The sequence below is a fragment of the Microtus ochrogaster genome, chromosome 15, assembly GCF_000317375.1.
Source record: "Microtus ochrogaster isolate Prairie Vole_2 chromosome 15, MicOch1.0, whole genome shotgun sequence".
Lineage (NCBI taxonomy): Eukaryota > Metazoa > Chordata > Mammalia > Rodentia > Cricetidae > Microtus > Microtus ochrogaster.
Window position 1 is genome coordinate 4577733 of NC_022017.1, and position 23798 is coordinate 4601530.

General features: G+C 40.1%; 1 protein-coding gene and 1 pseudogene across 5 annotated transcripts in view; one reads left to right on the top strand and one right to left on the bottom strand.

The window, feature by feature from the left end:
• Window positions 1-1373: 1373 nt before the first annotated feature.
• Window positions 1374-23798, bottom strand: part of Larp4 (La ribonucleoprotein domain family member 4) — a 62781-nt gene continuing 40356 nt past the window's right edge. For 4 of the 5 annotated variants that reach the window (XM_005353896.2, XM_005353895.2, XM_013348694.2 and 1 more), the window contains exons 10-16: window positions 23489-23592; window positions 20057-20269; window positions 18907-18955; window positions 17158-17319; window positions 11882-12006; window positions 10245-10413; window positions 1374-7619 (exon numbers count right to left, since the gene is read on the bottom strand). In XM_005353896.2, the coding sequence (XP_005353953.1) occupies window positions 7281-7619; window positions 10245-10413; window positions 11882-12006; window positions 17158-17319; window positions 18907-18955; window positions 20057-20269; window positions 23489-23592 (1161 nt within the window). In that variant the 3' untranslated portion in view covers window positions 1374-7280. Of the gene's footprint in view, window positions 7620-10244; window positions 10414-11881; window positions 12007-17157; window positions 17320-18906; window positions 18956-20052; window positions 20270-23488; window positions 23593-23798 lie in introns of those variants that run through there. The other variant, XM_013348695.2, reaches the window with a different exon arrangement.
• Window positions 3698-5084, top strand: LOC102002371 (annotated as a pseudogene).

A 23798-nucleotide genomic window follows, 5' to 3' on the forward strand; every position in this document is an offset into this window, starting at 1 on the left:
AAAGTACAAGACCATCTTCGGCTAGTGAGGTTGAGGCCAGCCTGGGATACATGAGACTGTCTCAAAACAATGAAATAAAACAAAATAAAAATAGTAATACAGGGTTGGAAAGATGTCTGTGGTTAAGAACACTTATTGTTATTCCAGAGGACTGCAGGTTGAACCCTAGCACCCTCAGGCAGCTAGCTCACAACTCCATTGGGGAAACTGAACCATCTTCCCGGCCCCTGTGAGGAGACAGAGACAACACACTTACTGACACACTGACATAAGGCTTCCAATGTTTTCTCAGCATTTACCATTAGGGACTTGTCACTGAGAGAGCCTTTGCTCACTGACATTTGCCTTCACTAAGAAGGTAACTTCAGTGTACTAACAGCTTCACTAAAGGACCCTGTTACTACTGAGCTAAGTGATTATAAAACAAATACCTAGTTATTTAATGTTTACTATCTAAAATAAAACTGTACCAAATTAATTTAAGATTACATAATATAATTTAAATCAGACCACATTTAGGAAAACTTGATTTCTACATTTAAAAACTTATATTAACCAAGCAATTCAGGAATAACTATGACATAATTGCCCAGAAACACCGTTTCTTTTATTTTTTGCACTATAGCATGTTTAATAGATGATCTGACCTATCATATTAATTTGGTAACAGATGTAAAACTTTTGTCTCAAACCAAAACAACCCCCAATGGGAAGGTCGAAGTAAACAAAGGACCTAAATTCATTTAAATTTCTCTACCTTGCCCAAAGGTCCTCTTTTATGTTTGTTTTGAGACAGAGTTTCACTGTGCAGCCTTTTCTGGTCTCAAATTCAGCTGCCTGTTTCCCAAGAGCTGGGATTAAACACAGACTTTAAAACAGCCCCACTGCTGGAGAGAGGATTAAGAGCACTTGCAGCTCTTGGAGAGGACTGGGGGTTGGTTCCCAGCACTCATATGGTAGTCCCTAACTGTCTGTAACTTCTGAGCTCAGCGGGCACCAGGTACATATGCAGCGCATATACATACATGCATGTAAGCAAAACACCAACTCGCGCAAAATAAAATTAAGTAAACAAATAACGCCCAAACCTAAACTTGATTTGCTATATCGAGGGAGGCTATATATAATCTGTCCCAAGACAAAAATCCTTAAACTGCACATTTCCCTATCATTTTGTAGCTGACAGAGGTAGAAATGGAAATTCCCAGAATCATAAAGTTGAACTGCTATTGTTTACAAGTAAAATGCCCACACCCACACAAGAGAGCCTCTGCTCTATCTCGCACGGCAGATTAGAGTGCGCAGCACAGAAATTACTGAGAAATACGCAGCAGTAGATACACCCCACCTGGAGAAAAGAAAACCAGTCCTGCTTTTTGATAATTTTATTTTTTTCTAATTTTGTAACTGTAATTTCCCATAGCACCTTGGCAATGTTGAAAACGAATGAATACAAATACAAAGATGTTCATTTAACAGTTTATGCATGAGTATGTGCTATACCATTGGGGGATAGTTTTGACAACAGGGACAAATCTAAGCTACGGACAAAATAGAAGCCAGGTAACTGGTTCTGACACCCCACTCCCCCACATTTAGGATACGTCACTCAAGGGACACCTGAACCTGCTGAAAAAACAAAACCAGAACAATGATGTGGATGTCTCTTTACAATACTAATCAGTGTTCTGTGCTATAGAACTGAAAACAGAATGCTTGGCCCACAGCTCACAGACATCTGAGCTGCAACTTAGAACTGCCTAATAAGACATAACAAATTGTTAGTTTAAAAATAAACATTAAGATATTTAGTAATCAGGTCACTTTTAAAAGAGATTTCTAAATATCCTCATTCAGCTAATAAAAACTGGAATTTCCATGCATGTTTTTTGAAAGTCCAGACTAGCTACTTAGTATATGCCAGAGTCTAACATTAGATTAATACCCACAAATTGTAAGGAAATATAAAAAATTAGAAAAAATCCATCATATATTATATTTATATATATTTACGTATTAAAAAACCCTCAAAAGGAATATACTGTTTGATTTTTATCTTTTCCATAAAAAGCCAGAATTGATACTCTTAAAATATGGTTAAAATATATTGCCAACACAAACATCAGGAACTGAACCCCAGTGGTGTTCATCAACTGTGTCAAAGTAAAAGCAGCGAACATTTAAGCCAAGAGACTGATTAGTAAGGCCACACAGAACTAACAAAACTAGACACAGTGCTCCAAACTGTTCAATACTTTCTTGTTCACTTTACCCTCAGTGAAAGACACTAACTTAATTCAATCCCCAAGTCTTTGAAAAGCAAATCTAGTTATTTAAAAAGAAAAAGGAATGTAGACTATTGAAGCTACCTTAACTTTAAGAACTAAAAATAAATTAAAACTCTGCATATCATTGGATTATATGCAAAATATGCAGGTAAGACAACAAACCCCTCAGCATTTAAAGGTCTCATCTGTCTCCAAAATACAGTTGGGCAAAAATTTAGATAGATCTCTATTTTAAATGCCAATGACTATATTTGGCAAAATTGAGATTCCTTAGAGACAGACATTTGATATTATCAAGACAGAAGACGAGAAGGTTCTGCCATGCCCCTCTGCGTACATTCTCTATGAAGCGCAAAGTGATGAACCTGTGGGATTTTGCTCTTTCATGCAAGAACCCTAAAATACACTTTATCTACTTTTGGCCTTCAACAATGCAAGAAAATGCTAAGCCATAGGGTGAAGAGAAAACTTTGATATTCAAATTCCCCCATCTCAAGAACCAAAAGTAGTTGAAACATTATGAACACCAATCCAATTGGCTTTAATAGAAACGATGGGCAAAAGTCAGTTTCACACAACTCACAGGCATCATCAAACCTAAATCTGCTGCAATAAAATAACTGCCAAATACACACTGTGAATATATATTATATATATTACAAATTTTCATTGCCCCCCAATCCCACATACACTCCCATCAAATGGGAGCTACTTAGAAGTACTGAGGGAAATTAAAAATCCTATGCTTTAAAAAATTTTTACACTCAGTATTTTTTCAAAAGAAATTCTTCTTGAATTTCATTCAGAACTTTGAGAAATTAGGGTTATATGTCAGTGCAGAACACTTATGGGGCCTGTGGAAGGTCCTGGGTTCAAGGGCAGCACTGCAAAAATGCAACTTGCAGTGTTTTAATGGACTACCAGTAAATCACACAAGCTTACAAGAAATTGGAAACTACATCTGTGACACCTTTCAACAAAATATTTTTCATTTTAAGTGCAAAAATAAAGTTTATAATCTTTACCAAGTGATTTTTGCAAAATGTTTATTCTATTAATCCACTGCATTCATAGGATGTTAACACTTTAAATGTTTATCATTTCTAGGTAAACAGAACACTTTTATCATTGATGCAGCTAACGATTATTAATACTTTTAAAATGATCTAAAGTTTTCCCAATTTTTAGTACAGGTAGTTTTATTGTATGCTCCATCTGGTAGATGATTAAAAAATAGTATTTAGAAATAATTGTTTTCAACTGAGTAAATACACCATGTTATCAACCCACCAAATCAAAAGCGTTTGCCAAGCTAAATGAGTTACAAAGAAATAATTCTGGGTTACACGAATCGTGCAGTGTTTTCAAAGCTTTTAAGAATTATCCACTAACACAATTCTGACACGTAAGAGTTAACACTACTTCAGAGATCCAAAGAAACTCAAGAAGAATTAAATAAGGCAAGGGCAAGAGTTGAAAAATGGAATGTTGACCATTCAAAAAGTGATCGAATAATCCAGGAACTACGAGCCCAAGTTGATGACCTTACTGACGCAGTGGCTGCAAAGGATTCCAGCTGGCTGTGCTCAAAGTGCGACTGCAGCAAGAGGCTGACCACGGAAGCACTGGAAGCCTTGCAGAGTGAAAAGTCACGAACAATGAAGGCAGTAGTCTACAGAACCACGCTCTGCAAACTCTTCAGGAGAGGCTGCATGAGGTGGGTGCCACTCTGAAGAGAGAGCAGGAGAGCTACAAACAGATGCAAAGTGAGTTTACTGCACGCCTTAATAAAATGGAAGCAGAACATCAGAATTTGGCAGAAGCGGTTACTCTGGCAGAAAGAAAGTACTCTGAGGAGAAGGAGGTTGATGAGCTCCAGCAGCAAGTCAAGCTACACAGGTCGAGCTTGGAGTCTTCTAAGCAGGAATTAATTGACCACAAGCAGAAAGCTACACAATACTCCAGTCTAAAGAAAAATTGATAAACAGTTTAAAGGAAGGCTCCAGTTTTGAAGGCCCAGACAGCAGCACTGCTGGCAACATGGAGCTAGAACTTCGGCACGAGAAGGAGATGCAAAAGGAGGAGATCCAGAAGAGGATGAGCCACATACATCAGCTGAGATCTGAGTTGCAGGATATGGAGGCTCAGCAGGTTGGTGAAGCAGAATCAGCAAGAGAACAATTACACGATCTGCAAGACCAGAAAGCTAGGCAGAAAACCTCTAAACAAGAGCTGGAGACAAAACTGGACCAGATAAAACAGGAATTTCATTACATGGAACAAAGAACACCCTGTAAAGCAGGATTAAAGATTGAGAGGAACCAGCTTACCAACAAAACTTTAAGTAACAGCAGCCAGTCGGAACGAGAAAGCCAACTCCATCAGCTGACAGAGACACTCATCCAGCAGCTGCCCATACTAGAGAACCTCAGCACAGAAAAGAGCTCCTTAGCCTTCCAACTAGAGCGCCTGGAGCAGCAGGTGCACTCTGTCTCCACCGGATCCTCCATTACCATGTCTGGAATTGACAGTGGTGAAGAGACATGCCTGCGAAATGTTCCTGATCTTCTTAATAACACAGAAACTAATCTGGCAGGAATGTATGGTAAGCTTTGCAAAGCTGCTAGCTCCACTGACCAGTTTAGTATCCGCCTGGGAATTTTTCTCCGAAGACACTCCATAGCATGAGTGTTTGTAATTATCTATATGGCTTTGCTTCACCTCTGGGTCATGACTGTCCTGCTGACTTACTCACCAGAAATGCACCATGACCAACCGTATGGCAAGTGAGCTAAGCCATTGGTTCCCAAGTGCGCGTGCTAGTGTCCAGAGCTGGGATCGGCAGAGAGACCACCAACGTCTAAGACTGCTCAGAATAGTCCACAAGATGGTTTCATCATGGAAAGCTTTTAGTTTTATTACTCTGGTGTCTGACTCTCCCTTATTTCCATGAGAGCCTCTAAATGTAGACAGCAATTTGACAAATTCAGCTCTGCTTTTTCTGAGTACAACTGCCCTAGAAATGGGGGGGGGGGAGGGAGAGAGAGAGAGACAGAGAGAGAGACAGAGACAGAGACACCTGGGGTGGTTGTTCTGTAGAGATTTTTCTATTTTAGGTGACACTGATTATGGGTTATAATCAGAGAAACTAATTGTATTTAAGAATAAAAATAAAAAGATTTCTTTTTAATAATAAAAGAGTTGGAAGGTTAAGTTTCACAGTAATGCAATTTTAACTTCCATTTACATATATTACTATGATGTTTATGTCACAATGGTGCTTTCCAGTGCTCACAACTTACAATTTCAATTTGTACAAACATAACTCACTAATAGAAGGGACAGTTCTTACTATTATGAACTATCCCTAAGCAGAAAATAAACCACCACCCTACATAAAACTATAAAAAGGCTATTACTTAAGACAGATTAATGCAACATGGTTTTTCATATTTGAGCTGTTTTCTAAATACCAGCAGGTAAACTTTCCTATTTAATATATAACAGCTACAACTTTATTCACTGAGAAATTATGCATTTATTTTCTTCAATCACTTTTCTCGCTTTATCTCAAGTTTCTCTACTTGCTGTTTTTAGTCAATGAATTCCAAACTGTATTTTTTAGGGAAGGAGGGGAAAGAAAGATGATAAACACTGTAAAAAGAAAAAGAAGTCCCCCAAATTAGATTTTGAAATTTTTTCTTACATACCACTTAAAATCAGTTACATTGTTTTGTCTTTCTTATATATTTTTAATTTCTTTGGAAGAGGGTCTCTCACTAGGTAGTCTTGGATAGACTGGATCTCATGTAAACCAGGCAGGCATAGACCTCAGAAGCTGGGATTGGAGATGTACGCCACCACAACCAAAAGCATTCTGCTTCATTTTAAACACCAATACAAATAAATTAATGGCAGGCCAGCACCATCCTGGGATCTAAAATTCAAATTGCTTTAATAGAAGAATAAAATCTTTCAGTAATCCATTATAATGTTTAGGATAGTTGTATGATTTGATTAAATTGGTCAAAGTAGTGAGAAACCACAGGAAATGGTTGTTATTTTGCTTCTGGGGGTGAAGAGTCAAAGAACAGAGACTAACAAACAAGTAAGAAAAAAAATTGTCTCCCATTTTAAAGAGAAAAGTTTTTAAAAAAAAGTCACAGGGCAGTTTGAACCTCTGAAATCTATTTGACCTATCCAGTATTCAGGTCTAAAACAGAAATTTTCAATTGTTTCTGAATAATCTCTATTCTTCTCTTGAAAATCAAACTGATTGGTAGTCACAGCTTCACACACAATCAAGCTTAATAGCTAGCTCAATACAATACAATATTAGTAATGTCAAAAAACAAACTAAATTCCAAACTACAAAAGTCTACTCAAGTATTACATTCAGTTTTTAAATCATTTACTAACACGACAACAGATTTGGCTTCAATCACTTTGCACACACTCACACCCAGAACAGATCCCCAGCCACTGATCTGCTTTGCAACACAAGGCCATTTGTCAGAGACGGCATTCTTCAAGCCAAACTTTAAATAGATTAAAAAAAGTAATTTCTAATTTTTACAGAAATGTTTCTTCAAAAAATATTTTCTCTCACTCCCTCATCTCCTATACTGAAGGATGTATAATGTTTTTTTGTTTTCTCTCCCAAGCTAAATCTGAACCTTCAAAATTGATTCCAGGCAGAAAATCCCTGCAAATTAAAATCAAAAACAAAAATAGAAAAATTATATTTATATATATGTGTGTATATATATATTTATATATATTTATACTGATTGGAATCCTCCAGCATTTGAAAATCATTTCGAGATGAATTTTGGGTTCCTCTTACAATTCCAAAATCCATAATATTTAAGGAATTTAAGGACATACTTCCCATCTTTCCTGGCTACTTCCTCCCCTCCAAGACAGTTCAATATAGGCTCAAGTTTAGTGGGAAGAGAGAAGTTTCTGAGTAGCTTCTGTTACGGTTGTGTTTTACTTTGGTGATCTGGGTGGCACAAACTGCTCTTTCCCATTACGTCGAGTCACTCCCTGAGGTATAGCCCTATGGCTAAACTGCCGTCTCTGTTCCCTGATTTTTCCAGCTGCTCCCCTGGGAACGGCACTGCTGCGGAAGCCAGAATGATCCTTACTAGCCCTTGGTTCTGGTTTCTCATAGGTTTTTTCAACAGGCTTCTCAGGAGATCCGTTCTCTTCATTTCTGCTGGGAGACGCAACATTGGATCTCAGTTCCCGGAGCGGCTGGACAGGAACTGGACATGGCTCTTTAGGAGGCTTCTGACACACCTCAGCATAACTTAACTTTCGAGGTTCCTATAAAAAGATAACAAATTATGGAGTATATTTCTCTGAAACATAAATTATTAGCTTTAACCAAAGGGACAGTAAAAGTTAGTGTCTAGGAAAATGTGTACTCTCGTGTATACTGCTATAGAGGATAGTTAATGCCTTTAGAATTTCTCTAAGATTTCTTACTTAAAATTATGATGATGATGTTTTTCGAGATAGGGTCTCTTTGTGTAGGGCTGTCTTGGAACTCAGCTTTGTAGACCAGGTTGGCCTTGAACTCACAAAGATCAAAGATCTACCTGACTGTGCCTCCCAAGTGCGATGATGAAAGGCATGCACTATCACTGCCCAGTTATCATTAATTTTGTGTATGTGTGTATGTCATGCAACACGCAACAGTTCACATGGAGTTTAGAGGACGATTTGTATGACTTAGTTCTCTCTTGACACCATGTGGGCTCCAAGGATCAAATTCAGGTTGTCAGGCCAGGCGGATCTCTGTGAGTTTGACACCAGCCTCGTCTACAAGAGTTAGTTCCAGGACAGCCAGGGAAGAGGGTGTGTGTGTGTGTTAAATTCCTAGCACTGAAGAACAGGTTAAACTATATAGCTGTGTGTGTTGTACTTGCCTATGTCTACTTGAGAAATCCAGAGAATGCGGAGTATCCCCTCTATTGCACTGCACCTTATTTCTAGAGACAGTGTCTTACACTGAACCTAGAAGCCAGCAAGCCCAAGGTCCTCCAGCACTGACACTCTAAGCATGTACCACTGCACCCAGCTCAGTGGGTGTGGGAACCCTAAACTTAGATCCTGAGCTTGCTCAGAAAGCACTTTAGTCACTGGACAGTCCCTAAAGATGAAATTAAACGACTCCACTGCTCTTAACACACAAAGCTTCTGTGTTATTCAGAAGCCTGCTCCTGAGTTCAGGGAGCTGCAAGAACAAACAGCAAGGGACATGACAGGACACTGAATCTGGCCATAGCCTCCTCTAGCCCCAGGAAGGAACCGCCACACTAGCTCACATTGCTCATCCCAGTCCACTTATCAAGTTGTAGCTTCCTAGCTCACCAATGCTCCCCTCACAGCTTCCTGTAGCAGCACTCACAGAACAACAGGCACCAAGTCTCTCTCCGGCTCAGCTACAGAGCCAAGACTTCAGCCTGGCACCCAGAAAACTACTGTAACTTGGGTAGACTGGGTATAGTAGCACACACCTTGAATCCCAACACTTGTGAAGCAGTGGGGCGTATCTCTATGCCAGCTTGCTTTACAGAGTTTCAGAACAGCTAGGGCTACATGGAGAGAACATGTCTCATCGCCGCCTCCCCAAAAGAACTTTGGGAGAAATAGGAACTATTACTCTAATACTATTACTGAATTACAAGATTACTCAACCTATTAAAGACAGCTCCTTTAGGGGAGCTGGAGAGATGGCTCAGTGGTTAAGAGCACTGAGGGCTGTTCCAGAGGTTCTAAGTTCAATTCCCATCAACCACATGGTGGTTTACTACCATCTGTAAAATAAGATCTGGCACCCTCTTCTGGCCTGCAGGCACACACGTAGACAGAACACTGTATATAACAAATAAATCTTTTTTATTTTTATTTATTATTATTATTATTATTATTATTATTTTTGGTTTTTCGAGACAGGGTTTCTCTGTAGCTTTCGAGCCTATTCCTGGAACTAGCTCTTGTAGACCAGGCTGGCCTCGAACTCACAGAGATCTGCCTGCCTCTGCCTCCCGAGTGCTGAGATTAAAGGCGTGCGCCACCACTGCCCGGCTTTTTTTTTTTTTTTAAAGACTTCAAACTCTTTTTTTTGGGGTGGGGGGGACCCGACATAATCTCACTCTAAAGCCCAAGCTAGCATCAAATTCACTCTGTAGTTATGAGTACCTTTGATTTCAGAGAGATCCTTCTGCCTCAGTCTTCAGAGTGATGAATTCCAGTTATACACCATTATGCCTGACCTCCCTTTTGTAGCATACAATAAAAATAAAAATAAAGCAATACAGCAGTCCTAATCTGTAATACTCCCAAATGACTGTGCTCTACCAATGTGTTATGTGGAAAGGCAGTTTAAATTTCGGTGCATAGCCTTGTCTATCCTGGAAATCACTCTGTAGATCAGGCTAGCATTGAACTCACATGAGATCCTCTTGCCTCTGACCCCACGAGTGCTGGAATTAGAAGTGTGCACCACCACTGCCAGGATATTTAAAAAGTTTTTATTTTTCTTTTTTTTTTTGTTTTTTGTTTTTTTTTTTTTTTTTTTCGAGACAGGGTTTCTCTGTGGGTTTGGAGCCTGTCCTGGAACTAGCTCTTGTAGACCAGGCTGGTCTCGAACTCACAGAGATCCGCCTGCCTCTGCCTCCCATTTAAAAAGTTTTTAAAGTACATTTTATTTATTGTGTGTGTGTATAAATAAAACTTGTGCCATGGTGGGTGCATGGTGGTCAGAGGGCAACAACAGCTTGCTGGTGTTGGTTGTCTCCTACCAAGTGAGTCCCAGATGTTAAATTCAGGGCAGCATAGCATCAGGCACATTTACTCACACTAAGCCACCTTGCCAGATCTGAAAAAATAAGTTTTCTCGTCTACCACATTGTATTTTTTTCTCATATGAACTATTCAACTTACCTGTAGATTCACAGCGGTGGGTGCAATGATGTTACTATTGCAAGGTGAAGCAGTGTCTGCCCTTGATGGCTTTGCAGTAGCTGGAGAAGAAACTGGTACGGTCATCTGACTGAGAACATCCTTTGGAACTGTAGAATCCTCCAGTTGATCCTTTTCTTGCTGAGTTGTGCTGAACAAAAAAAGTGATACTAGGGTTAGTTTAATACACAGGAACAGCTGAGCTACTGCTGAAAACCTTTTGCAAGAAACTGAGTGGTGGCCCCTGACAGGGAATCCAAACTCCAGTAGAAGCCCTACCAAACTCATGTCATATGAGCAGCAGTACTGGACTCAGAGGATTATTAAAAAGAAAAAAAAAAGGAGCTGGGAAAGAGAAAAAGAGGGGTAGATATGATCAAAATATATAAATGAGACCCCAAAAAAATAAATACAAAATACATGAAAAAGAAAGTCCCAATTTTAGCATTATCTAAATGTTTACTTTTTACATTTGGTTTTCTCTGACGAAGTCTCACTATGTAGTAGCCCTGGGCATATTTGAGCTCTCTATGTAGACAGGCTAACCTAGAACTCAGAAACCTACCTGCCACTGCCTCCCAAGTTTTGGGATTAAAGGTATGTTACCACATTTGGTTTATTTAGATGTATTTTTTAACTTGTATTATTTATTTTTTATGTGGATGTGTTTTGCAACCTGTATGGAGAGGTGGCTCAGCGGTTAAGAGCACTGACTGCTTTTCCAAAGGTTCTGAGTTCAATTCCCAGCAACCACATGTGGTTCACAACCATCTGTAATGAGATCTGGTGCTCTCTTGAGGAAGAGACCTGGTCAGTCATCCTCATAAACTTAGACCGTGAAACCCAATATGGACAAGTTCAACAGAACTACCATATACGGGCTGCCCATGCATGCTTCAGTATTGCCAGGGCATAAATTTCAAATTTCAGGTTTTGTATCACATGTATGCCTGGTGCCCAGAGGTCAGAAGAGGGCATCAGATCCTCACTAGAGTAGGTTGTGAACAATGAATGTATGCTAGCAATTGAATTCCAGTCCTCTGTAAGAGCAAAGAGTGCTCTTAACTGCTGATCCAATTCTCCAGCCAAGGATTTTTTTGGTTTGCTTTATCGAGACAGGGTTTCTCTGTTTAACAGCCCTGGATGTCCTGGAAGTAGCTCTTGTAGTGCAGGCTGGCCTTGAACTCAGAGATCTGCCTGCCTCGGCTTCCCGAGTGTTGGAATTAAAGGCATGTGCCATTACTGCCCAGTGGATTTGGTTTTTGTATGTGGATATTTGTCTGTGCTTATATGTATACAAGAGTGAAGCTACCCTCAGAATCCAAATGAGGTTACTGAATTCCCTGGAGCTAGAGTTACAGACAACTGTGTATTGCCTGACATAGGTACTTAGAAATCAAACTCAGCTCTTTTACAAGTATGTGCTCTTAACTTCTGAGCAATCTTACCAACTCTACCCCCAACCCTTTGAGAAGGGGTCTCCATATGTAGTCAAGGCTAGACTTAAACTTTTAATCCTCTTTTCTCAGAATCATAAGGGCTAAGATTACAGGTAGGCACTACCAGAGTAATAAAAAATTAATGTTGAAGTTCTCTTACTGTGAAAAAGAAAAAATTACCTTAACACAGGAAGCTCAGTTGGACACGAAGGATCGGGACTTCTGCTGAGTTGCTGGGCAGAAGCACTGTCTGCCTGTTCATCCTCTGCAGGAACTGGGCAACTAACTCTCAAGTCTTCATTGTCCTAAAAGTCAAAAGAGTTTAAAATCACATTTGAACATTTTAATAAAGAAGATAAACAACTGTCCAGCAAGTACTGAAAGTATGAACAATTCAACTGTAAATAAGACTACTTTATACTATAATGAAGAGGTGTTCAAGAGCCGGGTGTGGTGGTGGCGCACGCCTTTAATACCAGCACTCAGGAGGCAGAGGTAGGTGCACCTCTGTGAGTTCCAGGACAGCCAGGACTACACAGAGAAACCCTGTCCCAAAAAACAAACAATATCTAACAGTTAAATAGACAGTTATTATATGACCTTTAAACCAATTCTACTCATGCTACCTAAAAGTAATAATATAATAATAATAGGGACTGGAGAGATGGCTCAGTGGTTAAGAGCACCGGCTGCTCTTCCAGAGGTCCTGAGTTCAATTCCCAGCAACCATATGGTGGCTCACACCATCTGTAATGAGATCTGGCGCCCTCTTCTGGCATGTGGGCATACATGCAGGCGAAATGCTGTATACATAACAAACAAACAAATAAATAAATAAATCTTAAAATAATAATAATAAAGTGTCAATGGGGCTGGAGAGATGGTTCAGAGGTTAAGAACACTGATTATTCTCCTAGGTCTTGAGTTCAATTCCCAGCAACTACATGGTGGCGCACAACCATCTATAGTGAGATCTGGTGCCCTCTTCTGGCCTGCAGGAATACATGCCAGCAGAACACTATAAATACATTTTTTTTTAATGTGCCCAAATAACAATGAAATTTATCTTATATAAGAAAAAGTCTAGTTAGGCATTCTGCCATACTTAGACTACAGGAAATTTCATGCAAATAATCTTCATAGCATCATTTACATGAGCCAAAAAAGGAAACCACCCAATGCAAATCAAGTGGTAAATGTATAAACATAGCCAGGTATGATTCAAAGAACATGAACCTTGAGGACACTCTGCTAAACAAAATAAGCCATGTCACAGAAAAATAAGCAGTGTATGACTTCACCTGAGATACCTACAAGAGTCAACTCAAAGACAGAAAGCAAAAGGCTTGTTGCTGGGGGTAGCGGGGAATAGCTGAGCATAAGGGCTGACTCTACACTCCAAACACCTGAGAGGCTAAGGCAGGATCACCACAAGCACAAGGCCAGCCTGATCTACTCAGTGAGCTCCAGGTTAGTATATGCCACAGAAGGTGATCCTGCCTCAAAATTAAAAAAAAAAAAAAAAAAAAAAAAAAAAAAAAGGAAGAAAGCAAAACACGGGCTGGAGAGCTGCTTCAGCAGGTTAAGAGAACAGGCTAAATTCCTTGGCATCCATGTCATCTCGCAACAGTAAATTTTTTGTTTGGGTCCACAAATCACTCTGCTGCTGGGGCCATACTGATCTGGGCGGCCTTTATTGCAACCTGGGATCATGGTGACAACCAGGCCAGGATGCTGCCAAGGACCATGTCAGAGTCTGTGTGGTCTTACTGTGGCTAAGGTCTATGCTGATATTTGATGCACCTGTTACCATCGAAGGTCATGCAGACCCCCGAGATAGAAGGCCATGTTCATGTCTCTAGGTCATACTGCTGGTGACACCCAGACCCAGCTGCTGCTTCCATGGTCCTACTGTGGCTGGGGTCTGGGCTGAAGTCTGGGTTCTGTATTGCCACAGAAGGTCACATAAAGGCCCAGGGTTAGGACCACAATCTGAGGCCTTGGTGGTGTCCAGCAGTCAATCCAGACACCAGAACAATTCCCACCAGAGTGACCTTTCCTTCACCCAGAGGCAGGGTGTCATCCATGCCAAGATGCCACCAAGGGCCATGTCTGGATGCATGGACCATTTATATCTGGGGTCTGTGTCACCTCAGAAGACCTAGGAACCATGACAGATGAAATCAGAGACCACGCTCAGCCGGCACCACCGGCACCACCATTTGCTGGCCTTGCCTCTCACTGGACAGTATAGTATTTTTCTGTTGTTGGTTTTTGGAGACAGGGTTTCTCTGTGTAACAGACCTGACTATACTAAGAACTCACTCTATAGACCAGGCTGGTCTTGAACTCACAGAGATCCACCTGCTCCTGCATCCGGAGTGCTGGGATTAAAGGTGTGCGTGTGGCACCACCATCTGGCCTCTGGCCTCGCTTTGGATTTTTTTGTTTTGTTTTTGCTTTAGTTTGCATGCTTGCTTACTTTATTTCCTGTTGGAGGGGGTGCAGCAGGGATGAGGGGAAAATATGGGAGGACCAGGAGGCAAACAGAATTGGGGTGCATGATGTGAAAATCCCAAAGAATATAAAGAAGTTGTTAATAATAATAATAATAATAAATCTGTCAACTTGGGTAAAAGGGAAGCAAGAAAATTGTCACTACAAAAATCAAAATAATGCTTTTAAGTAAGAAGACAGAATAAGAAGAATAAAGAGGGAACACACATGTTGCTACTAAAATACCGAGGTGTTTCCAACCCACAGGTGTAGAATGGGATTATGGAGAGAAACACACATCACTTTCAAAATGTACATACATTCCAGTTGTGATTGAAAAGGCCTGCAATCTCAGCACACGAGAGTTGGCGGCCAGCCTGCAGTAGATGGCTACTTTATGTGCCACTGAAACCATGACAGGTTCTAATTTTAAAAGTTTAATTAGATCGTGCAGTACAAAAAGAATATAATTCCGAACTGCTGAAACAATTACACCGTTTTCAAATACATAAGTATGTAGGTATGTATGTATGTATGTTTTTTCAGGGTTTCTCTATGGATCCCTGGCTGTGCTGGAATTTACAGAGATGTGCCTGCCTCTGCCTCCTGGGTGCTGGGATTCAAGGTGCGCAGCAAGCACCACACCTGGCCCAACATATTTTTAGAGATATATTTGTATTACTTTTAAAATTACGTGTATTTGTGTGTAGGTACTGCATGTGAGTGAGATGCCTCAGAGGCCTGAAGTATCAAACTCCCCTGGATATGGAGTTACAAGTGGTTGTGAGTCACCCCATGTGGGTGCTGGGAGCCAAACTCAAGCCCATGGCGAGACCAATAGAACTCAACCACTGAGCTATCTCTCCAGCATCATTTTAAACAGTATTTTTAGTAACAGGAAACAGCAAAATACCTTTAAAATTCTAAGGGGAAATGATTTGATTGAGAACTATACCCAGAGAAAAACTAATCAAATATGAAAGAAAAACATTTTTAGATAGGAAATGTGTATATAATCCTCCTTCCTTTCTAGACTCTGTGAGCCTAACTATTCTGCTCACCAGTCCTCCCCTTCCTGCCATTCTTTATTATCTCCCTTTTCTACTCATCAATTATTTAATTCTTCAAGATAAGCTTTCTCTGTGTGTAACCATAGCTGTCCTTGAACACAGATACCTGACTCCATAGTGCTAGAATGAAACATCCCGGGCAATTTTAATACTTTTTCTTACCGCTGTTTAGTATTTCCTCTCTTGTACCCCATTTTTTTTTTTTTTTGATTTTTCGAGACAGGGTTTCTCTGTAGCTTTTTGGTGCCTGTCCTGGAACTAGCTTTTGTAGACCAGGCTGGCCTCGAACTCACAGAGATCCACCTGCCTCTGCCTCCCGAGTGCTGGGATTAAAGGCGTGCGCCACCACCGCCCGGCTACCCCATTTTTCTTATAGTCTCTTTCCATCTTTCCTTTCCTCATTACTTTTAGTCCTTCCCTCCTGATCCTTGTACTGCTCTGCCAACTTTAAAATCTAAAAAGGAGGAAATTTACACTTAGGACTTGTGACCCCAGCACTCAGGAGGATAAGGAGAAGATTCACTGTGCCAGATTAGCTGGTTCTACACAGCAAGTTTCAGGCCATCTCTGTTAGTCAGGCAGGCGGGAGCACACAGAGGCACCTTTCCTAAAACCCCAAAAAAGGGCTAGGGGGGAGGGCATAGTGGGTAAAAAATTACAATGCAAGGCTGACACCTTAAATCTGACTCACTCCTCAGAACTCACACAAAAATAGCTGCAGTACTGTGCACACGAATGAATCCCGTGCAGATGAGAGGTGATCAGAAGGAAATCATTTGAAACAAGGTGGAATAAGAAACAAAGCTATGATCTAGTGCTCTCTCACAAATGTGCTTACGCGTTCTCCTTCTCTCTCTCTCTCTTTCTCTCTAGCATGTGCGCTCCACCCTTAAAACCTAGGCTGGAGGCGACAGAGTGAGAAAAGCAACCTGTGATGAAGGAAAGTCTTACCAGCCGTGTAAGTAAAAGATCAGTGACTATGACTGCGGCCGCCACCACAGAAACCAAGTCTACCTGGTAATCCCTTTTACTTGGTGTATTTTATCACCAACGACAACCCTATCTGTAGCATGTAAATTAGAAATACAGAACTAATGGGGGGGGGGGGAATGTCAAGTAGAATGTAGTTTCAGAGACTGATGTTCTGCATTTTAGGCTACAGTATGTCTATGTACTATTATAACTAATAGCCACATTAGGACTAGGGCCTCAGTGGGTAAACCTGCTCGATGCACAAAGCTGGCAACCTCAGTTGACCCCTGGAACACACAGTGGAAGGAAAGAACTGACTTCTGAAAGTTGTCCTCTGAGCCCCGTATATGTGCCTTCTCCCACAGACTTATACACACATACACTAAGAAATTAAGGTAGAAGACGAGAAAAATTTATGAGATCTGTGATTCCAGATATGGAGAGAGGCCCATACTCAAAAATAGTGCCAGACATTGTGGACATGCCTACAATGCCAGAATCTCAGCACTGGGACAGCTGGGGTAGGAGAATGCCTGGGCTATGCAGCAAGACTCCCCCCAAAAACAGACGTGTTACCACATTGGTTGGCATCTACTTAGAAAGTCTGAATTTACCAAATTATCTTAGAATTTATTACATCGCTAGCTAAATATAGGCACTTTTGTGGAAATGACTCTTCTTTTCCCCATTAACATAAGCTACCAAACTGAGCTGACCTATACAAAAACCAAGGGACACTTCCTTGCTACTTGGAGTTTTATAATATATCTTTTTAAAACTCTCAAAATATGGTGAAAATTCTAATAGCTGAAATTATAAAACAAATAATTAAATGCAAGTGCAAATTTATAATAGCCCTGATAAATATAAATATAATCCCAGACAGTGAAAGAACAGATAGGACACTTCAGTGTTTACCTTTTCTTTGTAGACACCTTTAACAACATCAGACATTCTATTCTCCAGAACAAGCTCATCTGGCATTCTTGACGAACTTCCAGGTAAGGGAGGAAAATTTGTAGCTAGTAAGTCAAACTTTGGTGTTGGAGCCTTCACTTCAGTTGTTGAAGGCTGAGGTCTCTATAAAACAAACGGTTAAACAGGTCATGTGCCTAACATTTTCTCTACTCCCAAAGCTGTAAGAAAAGCAGGACTTCTAAAGGGCACAGAGCCACACCGCCTTAAAAATTCCTGGATCTTTATCTCAGTCTTAGCTCCCTCTTCTGCCCCCCCCTTTTCCCCTTTTTTTTCTGTTTTTGTTTTTTGAGACAAGATTTCTTTGTGTAGCCCTGGCTGATCTTAAATGCATGGAGATCCGCCTGCTCCACCTCCAGAGTGCTGGGATTTAAGGTGTGCACCACCAACCACTGCAAAGCCCTTCTGCTTTCTTTTGAAAACTCTGCTACATCTCTTAACTCCTAGCCAATGCCTATAATTCTTTGCTTCCTACTTTCTTCTAAACCCCTCTTTCATCACAAAAGTAAAGAAATAAAACCACTGTGACCCTACTTTTAATCCTTTCATATAATCTCCAGACAGAACAATAACCCTCCTGCTACACATCATGCTTAGAAAGTTCATCTCTCCTTTCAACCTATCAGCCGAGATATATATATATATATATATATATATATCCTCCAAGAAAACTCCCATTCTATTTCTTACCATTTCCTCATTACTGAATGCAAACTGCAAATCTCCCCCCACCCCCCATGCTTTACTGGAACTTGTAGGGCAAACTGACCTTGAAACTGTGAATTTCCACCAGCCTCTGGCTTTTGAGTCCTGGGATTAAGGGCATGTAACCACTACTACTTTTTAAAAATTATTTTAAATAATATTTTGGTGTGGGTGTTTGGCTATATGTATGTCTGTGTACTGTGTGTGCTTGGTCACCAAGGAGGCCAGAAGAAGGCATCAGATCCTGACTAAGGCACCTGATAATTAGACAAATTAAGCAAATATAACACATCTTTACATAGTTAAAGCACTCTTTCACACCAGACAGGAGCTAGAAAGTTGAAGCAGTAAGACTGAGTTTGAAGCCAGTATGGGCTCTACAATGAAACACTGCCTAAACACAAACAACAAGTAACAGTAATGTAATAAACCTTCAAATTTAATTACCTCTCCTGCTTCTTTTTAATACAGGCTCTCACAATGGATCCCTGGCTGGTCTAGAACTTACTATGTAGACTAGACTGGAGAGAACTGCCTCTTTCTGGGAGCTGAAATTAAAGGCAAGCACCACACCTGGGTCAAATTACTTTTTAAGCAACTCGAACATGCTAGACACAAAATCTTAGCAATACGCCAAGCAGTGGTGGCACACGCCTTTAATCCCAGCATTTGGGAGGCAGAGGTAGTGAATCTCTGAAAATTCAAGATCAGCCTGGTCTACACAATGAGTTCAGGCAGCCAAGGCTGTTAAACAGAGAGAGAAACCCTGTCTCCAAAAACAAAACAAAACAATTAGCAATACAACTCCAGACAGCTAACTAGACACTAGAGGGTGAATAATTGAGCCAGATCAATATCAGGCTCAATTATTTTTGTTTGAATAACCAACAAAATAAAACCAGAAAGAAAAGACAGACCAAAAGGAATAATAATAGTGAAGGTATAAAAAGGAAATAATAGTGGAGGTATAAAAAGGAAAGTACTTACTGGGACCCTGTCATCATCTCTTCGCCTTCGACCTCTGAAAAGAGCCCTCCTTTGAACAAAAAAATGCATATAAAATTCATGAAATACATACACTTATTTTCTAACAAAGAAATCTACTTAAAATATTTAATTTTTCAAAATAGGTGCTATTCTTCCATTATTCCTAAAAAGCTAAGTAAATTTTTTTGAAGAGATCTTGAGCTAATACAAGAAATTTCACTAACTACCACCACCACAAAGTTAGCTGGACCCATTTCTTTTATTTTTATTTTTTTTTGGTTTTTCGAGACAGGGTTTCTCTGTAGCTTTGGAGCCTGTCCTGGAACTAGCTCTGTAGACCAGGCTGGTCTCGAACTCACAGAGATCCGCCTGCCTCTGCCTCCCAAGTGCTGGGATTACAGGCGTGCGCCACCACCGCCCGGCTAGCTGGACCCATTTCTATTATAACACATTTTCCATATCAAAAGCATTGAAGTCTGATTTAGAGAGAATAGTCAAAATAGCCCTCTGCTCTTACAGCTGATAACTAAGAAGAAATTGAAACTAGAAGGCAGACCCAGACATGGACATGTACACCTTTAATTCCAATCCTTTTAGAAGGCAGAGGCAGGTGAATCTTTGGGAGTTTTGTGTCCAATCTAATTTCTACATGGCAAGTTCTAGGCCAGGCAGGGATAAAAACAAAATACATCCCCCCAAACACACACCAAAAGAAAAAACCCCAATGATTCAAATGTAAAGAAGTAGCTTGGTGGTAGTACTTAAATGAGATGCTTTGATGCCTAGCAGTGCCAAACCCTTCAAACTGAAATGAAACCTTCCCAAGTCCTATTAACTTATAAGAACAATGAATTCATTTTTTAAAAGATTATTTATTTATTATGTATAGAATATTCTGCCTGCATGTGTAGCTGCGCCCCAGAAGAGGGCACCAGATTTCATTATAGATGGCTGTGAGCCACCATGTGGTTGCTGGGAATTGAACCCAGGACCTCTGGAAGAGTTAGTGTTCTTAAATGCTGAGCCATCTCTCCAGCCACCAATAAATTTATTTAAGATAATCACACACCAATTAAAATAAGAACAAAAATCACCAGATAGTTTTCAACATTGAAGATCAGCATATTATGATTAAATCAAGTTTCCTTACCTGCCTCTAACAAGGTCCCCATTCTGTTCCATCTGTAAAATGGGAGCTTCCTTTGGAAGATAAGCTTGTTCTTGACTCCCTGTTACTGTAGAGTTATGCCTTTCAGAGAGAAAGTTCCTTGAACTAGATCTGCTTAATGGTCCATCCACCAATGACACAGAGCCCTCTGCTGAGTGTTCTGAACCACTGGATGACCTAAAATGAGGCTTCACACTAAAATAAAAAAAAAAAAAAAACATACAAAGAATAAAGCAAGAAAATGTTATACCTCTTATGTAATATTTTTAAGAAAAGGCAAAGGAATTTCCACAACATGTAATGTGGGGGGGAAAAAATGAAGTGTCACATAAAGCTACTTCTACCTCAGCATCAATAGCAAGCCAAGTGGTGCATGCCTTTAACCCAGCACTAAGGAGGCAAAGGCAGGATAATCTTTGTAAGCTTTAGGTCAGCCTGGTCTACATATGAAATTCCAGGACATTCAGGGCCACAATAGAGTAACTGTCTCAAAAAAGATAGCAACAAAACCACGGTTAGGATTTTACTGGTATTCAAAAAAAATTTTCAAAAACAACAACAAAACAAAAGCAAAACAAAAAACAAAAGGCTTTATGTTTACTAATAAAGCTACAACAGGCCTCTGATAAAGGTAAAACCACCAGTGGGAGCCACACAAACAAACAAAAAACCCACAACTTATTCTTGTATTGGGCGGCCAAAAACATTGTATTTGTTTTTATATATTTATATCACACACATAAGAAAATACTGCTTATTAATATTAGGGGAAAATACCAGAAAAGACAGGACTAGAAAGACCTTATCTACAAACAACTAAAAATCAAAACCCAACCAGAGAGCAGTGGTGGCAGCCTTTAATACCAGCACTCCAGAGGCTGATATTCTGTGAGTTCAAGGCCAGCCTAGTTTATACAGGTCTAAGACACAAGTTTATTTATTAAATAGTCCTCAGCTCTCATACTGATAGGAACTGAACAATCACAGTCCAGGCACTACAAATAAAATAAAGTAGAAAAAAAATTAAGTAGAAAGTGTCTAGTCTTTTGCAAGTTAGTCCCATTCTCACTAGGTTAGGATTCTTGATTATCACTGGGCTATCAAAAGTTGAAAACAAGTTGCAAAAAAGTACTAAACTAGACAAGGAATGTATGTGTGTAACTCAAGCAAGAAGATGGAAATGCAAGAGGATAGAGAGTTTAAGGACATTCTTGACCACATTACATGTTTCCAAGCTAGAAACAATGTCTGGAAAAATAAAATATAAATAATACCAACAAAACCCAAACATATACATAAAACAAAACACTAAAACAAACCAACAACCCAAAAAGGGGTGTGGCAGTGCATGCTTTAATCCCACGACTCTGGAGGCAGAAGCCAGCCTGATGTGTGGAGTTACAGAAGACTCTTTCTTTGACTTTCTTTCTCTTCCTCTCCCTCCTCCCTACACCCTCCTCTCCTTCTTCTTTTCCCCTTTCTGTCCCTCTCTCTTCAGGGGAAAGTGCAAATGCAGTGTGCAATCAAAACAAAAACATACACAGAACTGAAGGGATGGGGCCTTTAACTGAAAAGGGCCTGACCATCTATCACTCCTAAGAAGGAAGAAAGAAGCAAAGATTAGGCTGGTAGTAAAAGCTAGTATTCCAGAATTTTAATAAGAAGGTATTCCTATTGTTTTTTGTAGGAGATAGCTTAGCAGGTAAAAATCTGGCCTTGGGAACCAATATAAAAGCCAGATGTGGTGGCATATGTAATCCCAACACTCTTTTTCAATCATGAGAAACAGACAAGAGAACTGCCCAGAAACTAAAGAGCCAGATAGACTGAATATGTGCAGTGGTACCAACAAGGGACCTGACTCAACAAGTGGAAGGTAAAAACAGACTCCTCAAAGTTGTCCTCTGATGCCTACATGCATGCCATGGCACACATGAATACAAGAAAGAACTGTACACACAAGGTTGCATGCATTGTGTGCACACTTTTATTGTGCTGGAGATTAAAATCCAGGGCCTTAATTAAGCAAGGCAAGAGTACTACAACTGAATGACACACCCAATCCTGTAGGCTTGGTTTGGTTTTGTTATTTATTATTTTAAGTGTATGGATGTCTTAACTGCATGTATATCAGTTTAGAACAGAGGGAGTTAGATCCTCCAAACTAGAGTCATAGATGGTTGTGAGCCACTGTGGGGGTGTTAGGAATTAAACCTGTATCCGCTGTAAGAACAGCCAGTGGTGCTAAGCAATCTCTCCAGTCTCTCCAGTCCAGTCCTATACTTTTAAGACAAACATTTGCAAAAATCAGTACTTTTCCTAAAAAAACAAACAAACAAACAAAAAAACCCACAACTTGTGTAAGTTGGGGAGGAAACTCTGTTAGTTACGTGCTTACTTTACAAGCAAAAGGATCTAGGTTCAATCCCCAGAATTCATATAAAAAAATGAACTGGTAGTTGGGTGGTAGCAGTGCACCCGTTTAATCCTAGCACTTGGGGAGGCCCCAAGTAAATCTGAGTTCATGGGCAGCCTGGAATACACACTGAGCTCCAGGAAAGCCAGGACCACACAGAGAAATTGGAAAAAAATGATAAGGTAAAAATAATAGCCAGGCGGTGGTGGTGCACGCCTTTAATCCCAGCACTCGGGAGGCAGAGGCAGGCAGGTCTCTGTGAGTTTGAGGCCAGCCTGGTCTACAAGAGCTAGTGCCAGGACAGGCTCCAAAGCTACAGAGAAACCCTGTCTCGAAAAAACTAAAAATAAATAAATAAATAAATAAATAAATAAATAAATAAATAAATAAATAAATAAATAAAATATACTTGGGTGGAGAGCTGGGGTTCAATGGTTAAGATAACAGATTTTATTTCTACAGGGCCAAGGTTCAATTCCCCGAATTGACACAGTGGCTCACAACCATCTGTAACTCCAGTTCCAGGGAACACAACACCTTCCTTTGGGCTACTCAGACAACAGAAATTAAAGTGGTATAGATACACATATGGGCAAAACACCCACATGTATAATAAAACAAAATAAAAGACAAAACAGAAACCACTGAAATTCTCACCCCTTTATATCTATTACCCATTCTGATCTTGAAGAATTATAAACTGAGTAATTCATGAACGTTTTATAAAAATAAACAAAAATACTTAGAGTTTCCCAACAAGAACATGGAAATAGCTGGACGGTGGTGGCGCACACCTTTAATCCCAGCACTAGCAAGGCAGAGGCAGGCGAATCTCTGTGAGTTCAAGGCCAGCCTGGTCTACAAGAGCTAGTTCCAGGATAGACCTGAAAGCTACAGAGAAACCCTGTCTTGAAAAACTGAGAAAAGGAAAATGGAAATTTCTGAGGAACTACCGAAAATTGCTTAAAATAAATTTCAGCTATCATTTTTTATCTTACCGATTTTTTTGGAATGGTCGGCTCATATTCACAGCAGCAGCATTTGTTTTATAAGATCCCGGTGAACTAAAGCCATTCACAAAACTACCATTAGGGAAAGGAGCCTAGAAAAAAAACATTAGTGTTTAATGGTAAGGATATAATATAATACTCCAGAGAAGGTTTTGAGAAACCCAAGTGAGCCACAGTAACATCAGTTTCTTCAATAAGTTAAAAAAAGCCGGGCGGTGGTGGCGCACGCCTTTAATCCCAGCACTCGGGAGGCAGAGGCAGGCGGATCTCTGTGAGTTCAAGACCAGCCTGGTCTACA